This window comes from Delphinus delphis, chromosome 15 (genome assembly GCF_949987515.2).
Source record: "Delphinus delphis chromosome 15, mDelDel1.2, whole genome shotgun sequence".
In the NCBI taxonomy this organism is placed as follows: Eukaryota; Metazoa; Chordata; class Mammalia; order Artiodactyla; family Delphinidae; genus Delphinus; species Delphinus delphis.
Window position 1 is genome coordinate 56364867 of NC_082697.1, and position 13038 is coordinate 56377904.

A 13038-nucleotide genomic window follows, 5' to 3' on the forward strand; every position below is an offset into this window, starting at 1 on the left:
TTTTAAGAGAAATCCAGGTTTCATTTACTTGTAAAATATTTCACCTTTAGGCTTTACTCCTTGCTAGACCTTCTAATTCACTGGCTCCTCTTTACTTGGAAAGGGCAGCTCCTACTCATCACAACAAATTATTCACACGTCAACAAAATCTGAAGCTTGATTTGAGAAAAATACCTAAAAAGCACTGACACACCTAACGGAATTTTAAATTCCAGGATATTACATAACAGTCAGTTTTTGTGACAAAAACACACTGACTTTTCTAGGATGTGGATATTTCCAAATGTTGTCATGAACGGGGGCGGCGGGGGGTGCTTGAGAGGCAGGAAGAGCGTGAGGTGGGTGCACAAGGACCGTGGTGCTGAGCAGAGCACGAGCCTGGGTGTGGAGGGGCAGCTGCCACCCAGCACGGCCCTTGGGAACTCAGGCCCGGCACTGCCAAGTGTTTTGAATGCCAGATGCCAGAAATCTGGACTTTTATGTGAAATCTCACGACCTGAAAAAACGCTGGCAACTAATTCCAATAAAAATAGAAAGAAAACCAAGGTGAGGACCCAACAAAGCACACCAGCAGGTTGGGCCTAGCTTGCAGGCTGCTGGTCTGTGAGGTCTGTCGTCTCAAGAGACCCCACGGAAAAGGGCAAGAACAGACGAGCAGGCCCGGCTGGTGGCAGGTGATATGATCGAGTCACACTCTCCGCCGAGTTTCCGGGGTGACTGACCAACCTCTAGGAGGCTGGTTATTGTCAGGCTGTACCCCCTGACCAAGGAGTACAAAGTCACTGCTCCAACTAATCAGGGTTCAAGTTCTGTCTCCTTAACCAGACAAAGCAGTGTGTGGTACCAACCTTTTAACTGGTACTTTAAGGATCTATAAAACACCTGGAATGGGGGACACACCCACCTACGCCAGCATTTCTGAGGATTCTAGCACATTCTATAAGCCTATACCAACTGAGAGATAACATATTGGCGAATCCTATGTAAACCAATAGTGTAATAATAGCAAATGCCACTTCTGGGGAAAGCAAAGCCTGTGCAGCAGAAAGTACCCTCTCCCCACAGACTTCAGTCTGCCACAGTGTAGACAGAGGGGCTCCCTGAGGAGGAGATACGGAGGAAGCAGCCCCTGAAATTATCCCTTTAAAAGCACAGTTCTTGGGACACCTCGGCAGAGAGGAAACCTAAATAAATCAGAGATGAGACCGAAAACAGAAAAACTAAACAAAGCACTGAGACTAACCCCCTAAATCAGGATGATGGGTAAATCTTAACTCTCACATCCCACTCTAGATTACCTATCGTTGATCTTGATATTTTGGTCCGTCTGAGGGTCATACATAAATCGCATCAGTTGTAGGTGTAACACTGGTGGCAATGTTAGGAATTTCACACCTTTCTCTGCTTCCTGAACATTGAAAAAGAAGCACAGGTTTAGTTTACCTCTACTTATTTCTCGAAGCAACAAAAGCAACAGCGTTTCACAGCAAGGGTGGAACACGTTGGGAACTTCTGGTAGGGAGATGGGCACAGGGTGCCTTTAAAATGTTCTGTGTGTGGGATTTCCTCTTAGTTTGCATTATACTCTATCTTGATGTCCAGCGACAGGGGAACAGTGAAGTAAACTACAGCTCAGTCACTTGTTGCCCTATTAACACAGTCATTAAACACTACGAAAATTCTGGAGAAACACGGGAAAATCAAATGGAAAAGCAGAGGATTATGATTATGTGAATGAGGTGTGCCTATGGACACCAGAACAGAGTAAGACGAGCACGGTCTGGGTTGGGAGAACTGCCTGTGACCGCCGTCCTTCCCCGTGAGCACGGTCACGTGCTAACTGTTCACTCCTGCTTCTGAAGACCCCTCCGACTCGGTATCAGCAAGGCCCTCTGACCACCGTCACAGCCTCTGCCCAGGCGTCACCAGCCTCTGGGGCAAAGGACACCCCGAGCAAGGCCTCTGTGGGAGAGGCCCAGCCTCACTCCTCCCCCCACCTCAGCCAGCTGAGTCCTCACTCAAATAAGCCTTCACCAAAGCCAGTCACCACCAGGCCACTGGCGGCCCTCAGCACGGCTGTATTCCTTCGGAGCTGTAAACCTTATTTCCAACACTGGCTAGAACACACCCACCTGGAGGAACTGGTGTCCTAGGTGGCAATGTTCTCTGTTGTACATTAGCATGGTTAAGGAAACTGGGTAGTTCTGGGAAGAAAAACAAAAACCCAGGAACCTACTGCCACACAAAGGAATGGCACGGTTTTAGTACAACTTGAAACAATAATAGAAGAATCATGTTTCTCAGCCACTGTCCATTGAGAGTCTGATTCTAAAATATATTTTGTTCACCCAGAGCCAAAAATATCCAGTGTGGATAAGGGCAATTCCGTGAGTTGACTCAAGTGTTTCCTAAGCAAATCCAGTGGCATGTTTGCCAAGTAACTTACTGATCTACAAATCAGTGGCATGACCAAGCAGGACAGCAGGTCTGTGACCCACGGCAAAATGGGCTCACCAGCACCGTGAATTATAAACGTGCGAGCTTGGTAAACCCAGGATGGTCCGAAAAAAATCATATATTAGTTGAGCCAGTGAGTCAAGGTTATGAGGCTGCAGGGTCCAACCTGGAGGGCTGGACCCTGAGGATGCCGCTGACCCACCAAGCAGCCTGACCAGGCCACAGCCCGGGCCCCTCCATCTGACCATGCACTGCCGCTTGTTTACAACACTCATTGTTCTGCCAGAGTTCCTGCGGGGCCTTGTGGAAAACAAGCAGGGACACCAAGTATGGAACAATAACAGAAAATGCACTCCTCGTTCTGGAAGTCAGGATCCTCAGAAAACTAACTGACACTCCACTGCGGCGGCGGGAGAGCAAAGCACCACCACCAGCCAAAACCAGAGTCCCAGTGACTAAGCAGTTCTATCTGTGACTAGGAGAAACTGAGGGAAGCTCTGGCACAGACACCAGTGAAGTAAGGGGCAGAGTTGTGGATGGAATTGGGGCAGGGGGGAGGTGGGGGGGGTACACGTGTCGGGTGATGGTTCTGCCTCTGGTAGCCAGGAGGCACAACACCTTCCCCACCCCTGCCTGTCTACACCAGCAACACGATCAGAGCTCTCTAACACAACGTCCAGACTGAGAAATAAAATCCTTTTGCGTTCTAAACACCAGCGGCATGTGAAAAGATACGAGTGAATGTTTAGTTCACAGTCAAGCAAAAGATCTGAAAACAAAGTGGAAAGATACAGCGGGACACTAGCACACAATCTCCAAGTTACCTGCAAGCCATGCTCCCCGGCATCGTATTTATTGTCACCGTCTAGTTGTTCTACTGCCACGTAATCCACAAATGATTCAAATACTTTCAAGAGAGAAAGAGAAAAAAGTCAGCCGAAGTTATCACTAAAGCTTTGATTATAACAGTCAATCAATCAATTCAGGCACGCCAGGGAGGAATGTAAATAACTGTAGCTGTGAGCACAGGTCTGCAACTTCACCGATCCAGCAAAAGGTGTGAACTCTTAAGGCCACTGAGGGTGTTACGTGATAACATGGAGTCAATGTTTTAATAAACTTAAGTAATGTTAAAGTACAAATTTTAACCCAAACACTTATTCTAAAGTCAGTGCAGAAAGAGAGCAGGCATGTGGGAGGGTGGGTGGGGGAAGAGGGGGAGTTTGGAAGGGGACACGGGCTTCTGCTGTGAGAGGGAGTAAGAGCGGAGGCTCCTGTGCACAGCACAGGGACATGGCTGATAACGCTGCCACGTGTAAGTCAAGTTCATTGACCAGAAGGCAGTCATGCTGTCACAATACCTGAGCATACCAAATAACCATGATGAACACTTTAAACACCTTACGATCCTGTCACTTAAACCACAATAAAGCTGAAAAGGAAGAAGGAAGAATCCATCCAAGGATGATAGCCAATGGACCAGGAGGTAGAGTCTAGAAAGAGGTCTACACAGATGCGAAGGGCTCGCTGCTGACAAAGGGGCAGCAGAGCACCTTTGGTCCACTCTGACCATAAGCAGAAAGAAACTATTCTGGGTGGACTGTAAATAAACAGAAAAGAGAAAAAAGTAACAGATAAGAGAATTATCTTAAGACTTCAGGGCAGGTGTTCTCAGACACAAAAAGCAGAGATTGATACCCTGGATTTCACTACAGTTATGACATTCTGTTAACCAAATGGGCACACTGCAGGAGTGAAAAGGCAAGCCCCACGCTGGCGGAGAGCCCGAAACCCAGGCGAGCAGCAGCGAACACAGCCCGTGAAGAACTCGCGCGTTGTGGCCGTGAGGGAGTAACAGGAAGCGCACTCCCTCCCTTGCACTGGGCTCCATTACAAGGCCAACAACCGTATTCACACGCTAGACAACAGGCAGGACAGGATGTGGCCACTGAGAGCCCTCCAACGCCCCAGCTCACTGCGTGGAACTTCCAGGCTGCAGCGCAGGGCAGAGAAACCCCAACGGGCCCCAGAGTCTCCCTGAGACAGAGTGGGGATTTCAGGGGCCCGAGGCAGTGGCCACGTGCAGGACGGAGGGCCCTGGGGAGAGCCACGCGGGAGAGCCCCGGCGACGTGAGAGGCTCCTCCTGGTCTCGAAGGAATCAGCTATCTCCAAATAACGAAATGTGCCCCGGAACAAAGGGTAAGAATATCCAATACCCAACAGGATAAAAATCACAACAGCTGGCATCCAATAAAAGATGACCAGACAGGCAAAGAAGCTGGAACTCACAGCCAGAGATGGAAAGCGAATCGATGGAGACAAGATCCAGAAATCACGGAATTATTGGACCAGGACATCAAGTTATTACGAACTACATTCCATATGTTCAGGAAGACACCCAAATTGCCAATAAGCATTCGAAAAGGTAAAATCTCCCCGACTTCCAGGGCAATGCAAATTGAACTCAAGATAGCACCATTCTCCCACCAAAACACCAGTCTGACGACTGACGGCTCTGGAGTGGATGTGGAACAACTGCTCGCACCCTACTGGTGGAGCAGAAATGGATAAACTGCTGTATCTGCTAAGCTCGACATATACACACAGGCCCTACAAGCCAGCATTCCACTCACCGTAAATGCACCAGGGGCGGACACAAGACCGGCCAACAAGCCTCACACCTACCAGCCTCACACTGAAAACAACCCGAACACCCATCAAGGAAAGAATGGTTTCAAACGTTTGTGTTATGTTCCTGAAGTGGAATACTATAAAGCCATGAAAATGACCCGATACTGCTGCTCAATATAAGGATGAAGTGCATGGAGGCAACGCTGAGAAAAAGAAAAGAGAGAACGAGACACATACCCTACACGATGCCATCTACGTAAATAAATACCACAGAAGTAACCGAGGAAAGAATGTCAGCAGGCCAAACAGTGGTTTCCTGTGAGGAGGGGGAGGCAGTGACCAGGAAGGGCCACCATCTTGCTTTGCAAATGTTCTGTTTCTTGACCTGGGTGGGGTCACCAGACTGTGTTCACTCAGTACCTTCATCATTTGGGCAATTTTCTCTACACTGTATTTCAATAAAAACCACCGTGTCAATGAAGCATTATACCAAACCAAATTATGAAAAGGTGGTGGTGCCATTATGTACACAGAACTTACTATTTTTCTTTCCTTTTATACTTAGCTGGATATCATAATAATCTTCTCTTCTATCAGATCGGTAGTCTACTTCTTTACACTGGATATATGACTACAAATAAGGAAAATAAGATGGCTTAAGCATTAACCGTCAAAATATTTGCATGTTTAAAATCTTTAAAAATCACTCTTTAAAACTGGTTATCACATACCACCATCTTGCCTCTGAATAATTTAGGTATGGTGCCTTCTACACACGTGCCTTTCATCTTATTTTCCACATTATCAAGCAACTGGAAGAGAAAGTTTTGGCTTTCAGAAAATGTTATGCTTAATTAACGTACAGTAATTTGAAATGTGACTAGGAAATTTCAATGGTCAAAGAAATTCTAGACTATAAATATTATGACCTTTAGCATGCAATTATCAAAAACATACAAAAATCTTCTTCCTTGGTTGGATATTTACAAAAATATCTACATGCAACAGTTGAGATTAACCCTCTATACAGCCTTTGGAATGAATTATTAATCTGTAGTGCCTTTAGAAGCATTTTTTATATTCATTTTACCTCTGTGGAAAAGCATGTAAATTGAGCACTAAACTTAACTCGTATTGGTCCACACCAAGAGATTAATGAGGTTGAGCCTGTCAACAGGATTGACTGGTTTGTCCATGGATATTTAATGAACTGGATTCAATCCAGCTAGTGCTGCAAAAAAGAAAACACACCTTGCCCAGCCAATCACCTTGAATAGCCATTTCATGTTGTGTGTGAGTGTGAGTCTGTGAGTGTGTGTGTGTGTGTGTATTTCTTTCATCACAACTGGAAGAGTGCGCGTCTGCTAGTGACTAGAGATGGTCTGGGGGAAGATCCCCCACACAGAGGTCTGCCTCAACCAGAAGTTCTGTGCCAAGGCGGGGTCTGGGTCTTGTGCTACAGAGTAAGAACAGAAGTCACTATTCTAAAGTGAAGTGGGATCATCAGGACAGCTACTCAAGCCAATCTGTTGTTTCTTGGATTAGTAACTCTGGTAATTATGCCAACTTAACACATTAAAAGTACACTACCTATACTATTCAAATTTACATTTTCCCTCACACTTCCCTATCAAATAATTTTTCAGTCTTTCTGGTTTTAAACTAGATACATGCTGTCTTTTCTTTCTAGCCTAGTTCTGGTCCTGAACAAAGATGGGCATAACTGGAATGATAGTGACTGAAGTAGGCCTGAGGTTTTACTTGGTAACAACTTCTGACAGTGCTTCAAAATATGAAATGTAAGTAGTAAACAATTCCGGCTGAAAACTCACCACTCGACAGAGTTCTTGAACATCATGTTGCATGAAGCTATCTAACGTTTCCCACCTTAGAGAGATAAAATGAATTTATATTTAAACTTCCAGATTTCAAACAAGAGTAAATTAACAAGCAACTCAGACTAAAAAACCGAACCATGTAATTAGTCATTATTCTTAAATTTTTATGAAGATTATAATTCAAAGACAAACTGAATTTTATCCAGACACCAAAACGTTCACAACTTTATACTGTTCTGAACATCTTACTGCAAGGGGAGGTCGTGTTTGCAAGTAAATGTACAGAAACTTGGAGACCATATGTTATCCTTTCCTTGACAGGTAAACCTAAGTGGTGAACTGCTTCTCAAGCAAAATTCTAAAAGCCTCCATTTCCAAAGAGGTCAAACAAAGGACACTGATAAAATGCCCTGACATACTCAAGTGCCTGAGCTCTGCTCTCAACCCTTCCCCGTCCACTAACTCAGCCCTCGAGCAGCAGAATGGACAGGTCTCCCAACACATACCCGAACGACTTGGTCAGCTTCTTTGTTCCTACGGGCTTATCACTGTGCTGTAATTCATAGAACACTCTTTGCAATGCTAAAGGGACGCTTTTGGATGAATCGTCGCCCTCTGTCGGCATCATGTACACAGCCTAAAAGAATTGATTCAGAAATAAAAATGGAATTTTATGTGAAAGTATCATTTCTAACACCACAATGACGAAGGCAGTTGGGTAGGGCTTTTAACTATCCCCCCCCCAAAGGGTCAAAAGGTCTTTTAAAAATCAAGACAGTGAAAAAAGAATTTTAAAAATGACTTAAGGCTCACCATCCAATGAGAACCACTTCTATTTCATACTTCTTAGAGCAGAGCAACATTTTTTAACTTAACATGACTTTGAACAAAAGAGTTGATGGAACTTCAATGCTACTGCAATTAACCACACTCAACTATCCCCAAGATATCATCCTATCTTGGTAATTAACGCTGCCTGGAAGAATGGTGCGAAAAGGACACGCCAGCAGACCAGCCAATGGTCCCCCCAACACCAGGAGTGTGTGCTGCCTGCGCTGCTCCCCTGCTTGCACGGCATTCCTAAAGGGCAAGTAACTATCCTCCGTTAGATTTTATATTTTTTAGAAGTTTTAGCTATAGTAAGTGAAAAATTAAGATTCCTGACCAGGAGTTTTTCAACTAATCAATTTTAATATAAAACTTTTCAAATGTTGCTGCTAATGACTTTCATATTTTTTAAAAAAGCTTTTATTATTTCTAGCCCAATAAAGTTAGGTTTGTCGGCTGTGGTAAACTTTTCATCACCTAAGTTAGCTTCACAAGCGTCCGAACACTGAGGAATAGAGCTATGTATAAGCATAAAGCAGGGGCCTCCCTGGAGACGCGGCAAGAGACAAGTCTGGTGACGGGGCTTTGCTTGCCCCTTAATACTTGAGAGAAAAGGGTGGGTGGAAGGTTGAGGGAGAGAAACACCATCCATTTACCTTTCGCAGTTGGTTTGTGAAAAATAAAGTCTGCAGCAGGCTGTTCATGTAACAAGTCGCTCCCTGATTCTTTAAACCGACATAGCCCGTGTGCTTCTTTGAATCCCACCTACAAGATCAGTTTGAGGTTGAGGGAAAACTGCACAGGACACCTCCTTGCTTCTGCAACGTGTGTGGGCGAGGGGACTGGGGGCCGGCACCTCACTGCTCTGCACCACCACCTCCTTCCCACCATCCTGACACGGGGTGACGACGTCCGAGCACCCGCCTCCAAGTGAATAACTCGTTGCCAGGCTGGCAGTTATCACACGGCTCCCTCCGGCAGTCACCAGTTTTGTCTGCTCAAGCACGTGGGCCAGTGCGAACTCAGCCCGGCACCGGAGAGGCGGCCTCCGCGCGGTGTGCTGACAGCAGCAGTGCCATCATTTACCCAGAGCAGCACTCTCAGAGAGGAGTTCAAGTCTATTTCTATCAAACTGAGTCCCAGTGTGGCTCCCTCACACACACGTCGGCTCACACGTGTAGTCAGCACAAGGCGGGACGGAAACAGCCGAAACCCCTCTTTTCTGTAGCGTCCCGTACACGGAGAAGGACAGGCATGCATACCGGCAGGTTCAGACCTCAATTCCAAGAGCCGTTTCCCTTTACTCTGTTATACAGGTGGTTGGTTAGGAGAGAGAACAGTCTGTACCCTCTCGCCCCCAAGAGTTAACAGGAAGCAGAACAGCCCTCCCCAGCGCTATCCCCTCCCCCTCTGTGCACGGTGCAAATGTGTGACCACTGCTAGACATTTACTGTGAGTTCAGGCCAGCAGGACTCTGATGCCGGGGGTAAGAGGTTTTTGCAAGACTGAACCAAGATACCTGTTTTGACTGGTAAGTCTGAAAAACCCAATCTACTTTCTTAGTCAAAAGATGTATCATAAGCATAGGGGGAATGTTTTCTAAAGGAAGGGGAAAAACCCCACAAAAAGTTTAACTAGAAATACCACCTTTTTACCCCCCACTCCTGGTATCTGAATACAATTCAAGGGTATGTTTCCAAAAGGCTACTCAAGAAAAGCCTGATTCCTCTGATATCAGCCCAATGAATATGAAAACTAATTAATCTTATTTGTTTTAAAATTTCCCAGGGCCACATGCAGGCCACCTTAGCCAGGACCTGGACTGAATGACCTGACCACCCTTCTGGGCTGTCGGCTGCCCATCCCACCCGGGTCAGCCTACGCACTCATGCCAGAGGAGGGCCACGTGGGAAGAGAAAAAAAAACGGGAAGAGACAGGGGCGCCTACACTTGACTCCTTCCCACCTAGGCTGCACTTTATTTCTTCGCTCGTTGGCCTTAAGAGTCCTGCTCGTCTACAACCTGATCCCAAGGCACCATCTCAGCCCTCTTCACACTCTCCTAGTGCCCCGCCCACCTCAAACTTCCCTGCCAGGTGTCCTTACTCACACCCTTCTCCCCACCTCCAAATTCCCCCGGTCATTCCTTATCAATCAAGGACATCCTCAAGGACATCCGACACATTCTTCAAGGCCGACACCGTGCTCTTGCCCACAGACCGCCTGGACCCAGGGACGGAACCCTCTCCTCCCAGCGCCATCCACACCACAAAATAACAGCACATCTGCTGCTGCAGTTACTGCCGTCAACTCCTCTGCCCGAGTGGTCTTGGAGGTTCTTCGAGGACAGAAAACCATGGCTGCCTTGTTCAACATAATTATATTCCTAGAGCCCAGCAGAGTGTTTGGCACATAGAAACTGCTCAATAAATCCGCCACACAAAGGCATGAACGTGAAGCTGGCACACGTACGTTGATCTGGTCTGTGTGCCAAGGGATGAGCACACAGAGGGTGCTTATCTGCTGTATATATGCACCTCTGCTCCTTTCACTAGAATTCACAACATCTCTTAATAGCATCCAATTAAAGGAAAACTTACGCAACTCCATGGGGGGCATCCGCCTGTACAAAGACTTCAAAAGTAACTTTGTCATCATCTATAAATCCTTTCTCAGGATCAGTCACTTCCTATAAAAAAAAAAATAAGAATATCCAACTTGCATAAGAACCCGCAAATGCTCACTTCATTCCAAACAATTACCCTGTACTTAATCAATTAAAATACTACTTTTTCAAAACACCTAAATTGTGCTTCTAGTTTTGCAGTGCTTTGGCTTGTTTTAAATAATGTTCTCTGAATGAAAACAGCAAAAGCTTGGATGTCTCCTGGAGGAATGGGAGGTGTCAGGGGCTCAGCATCCACTCAGCAGGCAGGGTCTGGGGAGGCTGCCGAGAACCCACTAGAGAGCTGAGCAGGGCGTTCCTAAGTCCTACTGGCTTCCACCTCTGCAAAAGCAGCCCAAACGCGCTGACTTGAGAATTCACTGGTTACAGGAAACCACCCTGCACTATGCCTGCCTCAGTATTATTTCTCTTAAAGGAAACCTAGCCTATCAGGAAGGCTATAAACTACCTTACAATGTTTGACCAAAACACCGAGATGAAGTCCTGTTGGCTGCTAAAAACCTGACGTAGGAAACTGGAGAAAACACGTTTTCAGTTACCTATCCAACTTACAAAGCAAACATTTTGATCCTATAATGAATAGATGGATGTGAAGAATGGAGAATTAGGGAACAAAGAACAAGGCTCAGATTATTCAGTCTGAGTACATTGTTACTACTTACACTCCAGGCCATGAAATTGGAAAATCCCCAATCGTTCTCTTTATGGAAGAACAAATGACTGATACGCCGGCTGAACGACTTCTCATCATCTCTGTAATTTATGATCTTCAGCACCGCTTGTGCATGACAGGACCAAGACCTGTTCAGGGAGGACAATCTAAGCCTCAGTCGACAGATTTACCTGACTTTTACACAATTTTTAAAACAGCACACAAAACCTCCCATATTTTTTCCTTCTATTTTTTAGATGGAATAAGGGGACACACATTATCTTTAATGGAGAAAAAAATGTGAAGAGGGTCTGGCGGTGCCCTTGTGTGATCTGGAGTGATTTAACTCAATGCTTTATGTCTTTTTTTCTTTAATTTTTAAAATTTTATTTATTTATTTTTGGCTGTGTTGGTTCTTCGCTGCTGCGCGCGGGCTTTCTGTAGTTGCGGTGAGCAGGGGCTACTCCTCGTTGCAGTGCGTGGGCTTCTCATTGCGGTGGCTTCTCTTGTTGCGGAGCACGGGCTCTAGGCGTGCTGGCTTCAGTAGTTGCGGCACACGGGCTCTAGAGCTCAGGCTCAGTGGTTGTGGCTCACGGGCTCTAGAGCTCAGGCTCAGTAGTTGTGGCGCCCAGGCTTAGTTGCTCCGCGGTATGTGAGATCTTCCCGGGCCAGGGATCGAATCTGTGTCCGCTGCGTTGGCAGGCAGATTCCTATCCACTGTGCCACCAGGGAAGCCCCTATGTCTTTTGAATTTCTAAAAGGTTTCAAGTTTTTTACTGGTATCTATAAAATACAAGTGTTTGAACTTTAAATACTGTCCTTAGATTTTACAAGAGACAATAGCTTTTTGGTCAGATAATAGTTCTAGTACCTAACACGGCTATTACTTGAATAGAAGAATGATGATAAAGCTATTTTTTAGGTGAACAGACCTAAAGCTGTAGGCTCTACTAATAAGTGTCACTCCTGCCCCACTCAGGTGCTGTGAGGCTTCCACACCAGGCTGTATAGGGGGCTCTGAGCAAGGATGCCACCACCCGAGAATAACGGCAGGTGCGGTTGTTTGGGGCAGACCCCAAAAGGGTCCCTGGATCAACGTGTAAAATGTTTAAAAACCAACTTAAAGTGGAGCTTTTATAAAGGAAGGTTTTGACTGAACTCATTAGACTGAGCTTTTTATAAAGGAATGTTTCGACTGCAGACTCATCAGAACAAGGGCAAGGGCAGTGTTGTTCCCGCGGGGATGCCGCTCGCTCGGGATGCCATCGCTGGACATGGACTGCTGGATGTTTCCCAAACTACCGTTCAGGCTCAAGTTGTCTGTCAGACTAATAAAACCAATCCAGCCTCAACGCTCATCAGATCAGATCATAATGTGAACGGAACACAAGAAGTAAAAATTTGGCCAAGGCCCTGACTGCCCCATAAAACTGGCTTCTTAAACACTCAAGTAAAGAGGAAAATGAAAGCTTTGGCAGAACAGCTGGAACCAGCGCCCTTTGGGGAACATCTTCATCAAGGGTGCCAAGGGCCATAATTGCAGTGGCAGGGAGACGTGGTCAAGGAAGCAGCTTTCCCGTGGGTTCATGGATGTGGAATGAGAAAGGGTGACAGTGATCTGGAATCCATCCCTTCAATCTCTCAACTGTGCTTCTGATAAACGTTGAACAGCGACACTTTGCTTTTTAATTTTAACTTTCTGAATAACCCATAGAAATTGGTTAACATACAGTGAGGATGTCTGCCTGAAGAATTTTCCTTAACTACAATTTCCCCCCCTAGCAGTTACTGGTAGAATAAGAAATACACCTGGTAATCCAGCAGTCAGCTAGTCCAGATAGGCCCTGATTCCATGTTCCACGGGCAGGTAGATTCTAACACACAAAGTTCAGTTTATTTGCAAGAAAAATATACACCTTTTCTAGTTTGGATATAGTACCTACCAG

General features: G+C 45.9%; 1 protein-coding gene across 2 annotated transcripts in view; it reads right to left on the reverse strand.

Moving 5' to 3' along the window:
• USP7 (ubiquitin specific peptidase 7) overlaps positions 1 to 13038 on the reverse strand; it is a 57221-nt gene that overhangs the window by 12761 nt on the left and 31422 nt on the right. For both annotated transcript variants that reach the window (XM_060031727.1, XM_060031728.1), the window contains exons 4-12: positions 11103 to 11241; positions 10355 to 10443; positions 8412 to 8520; positions 7434 to 7564; positions 6922 to 6976; positions 5821 to 5901; positions 5630 to 5720; positions 3282 to 3364; positions 1299 to 1408 (exon numbers count right to left, since the gene is read on the reverse strand). In XM_060031727.1, the coding sequence (XP_059887710.1) occupies positions 1299 to 1408; positions 3282 to 3364; positions 5630 to 5720; positions 5821 to 5901; positions 6922 to 6976; positions 7434 to 7564; positions 8412 to 8520; positions 10355 to 10443; positions 11103 to 11241 (888 nt within the window). The remainder of the gene's footprint in view (positions 1 to 1298; positions 1409 to 3281; positions 3365 to 5629; positions 5721 to 5820; positions 5902 to 6921; positions 6977 to 7433; positions 7565 to 8411; positions 8521 to 10354; positions 10444 to 11102; positions 11242 to 13038) is intronic.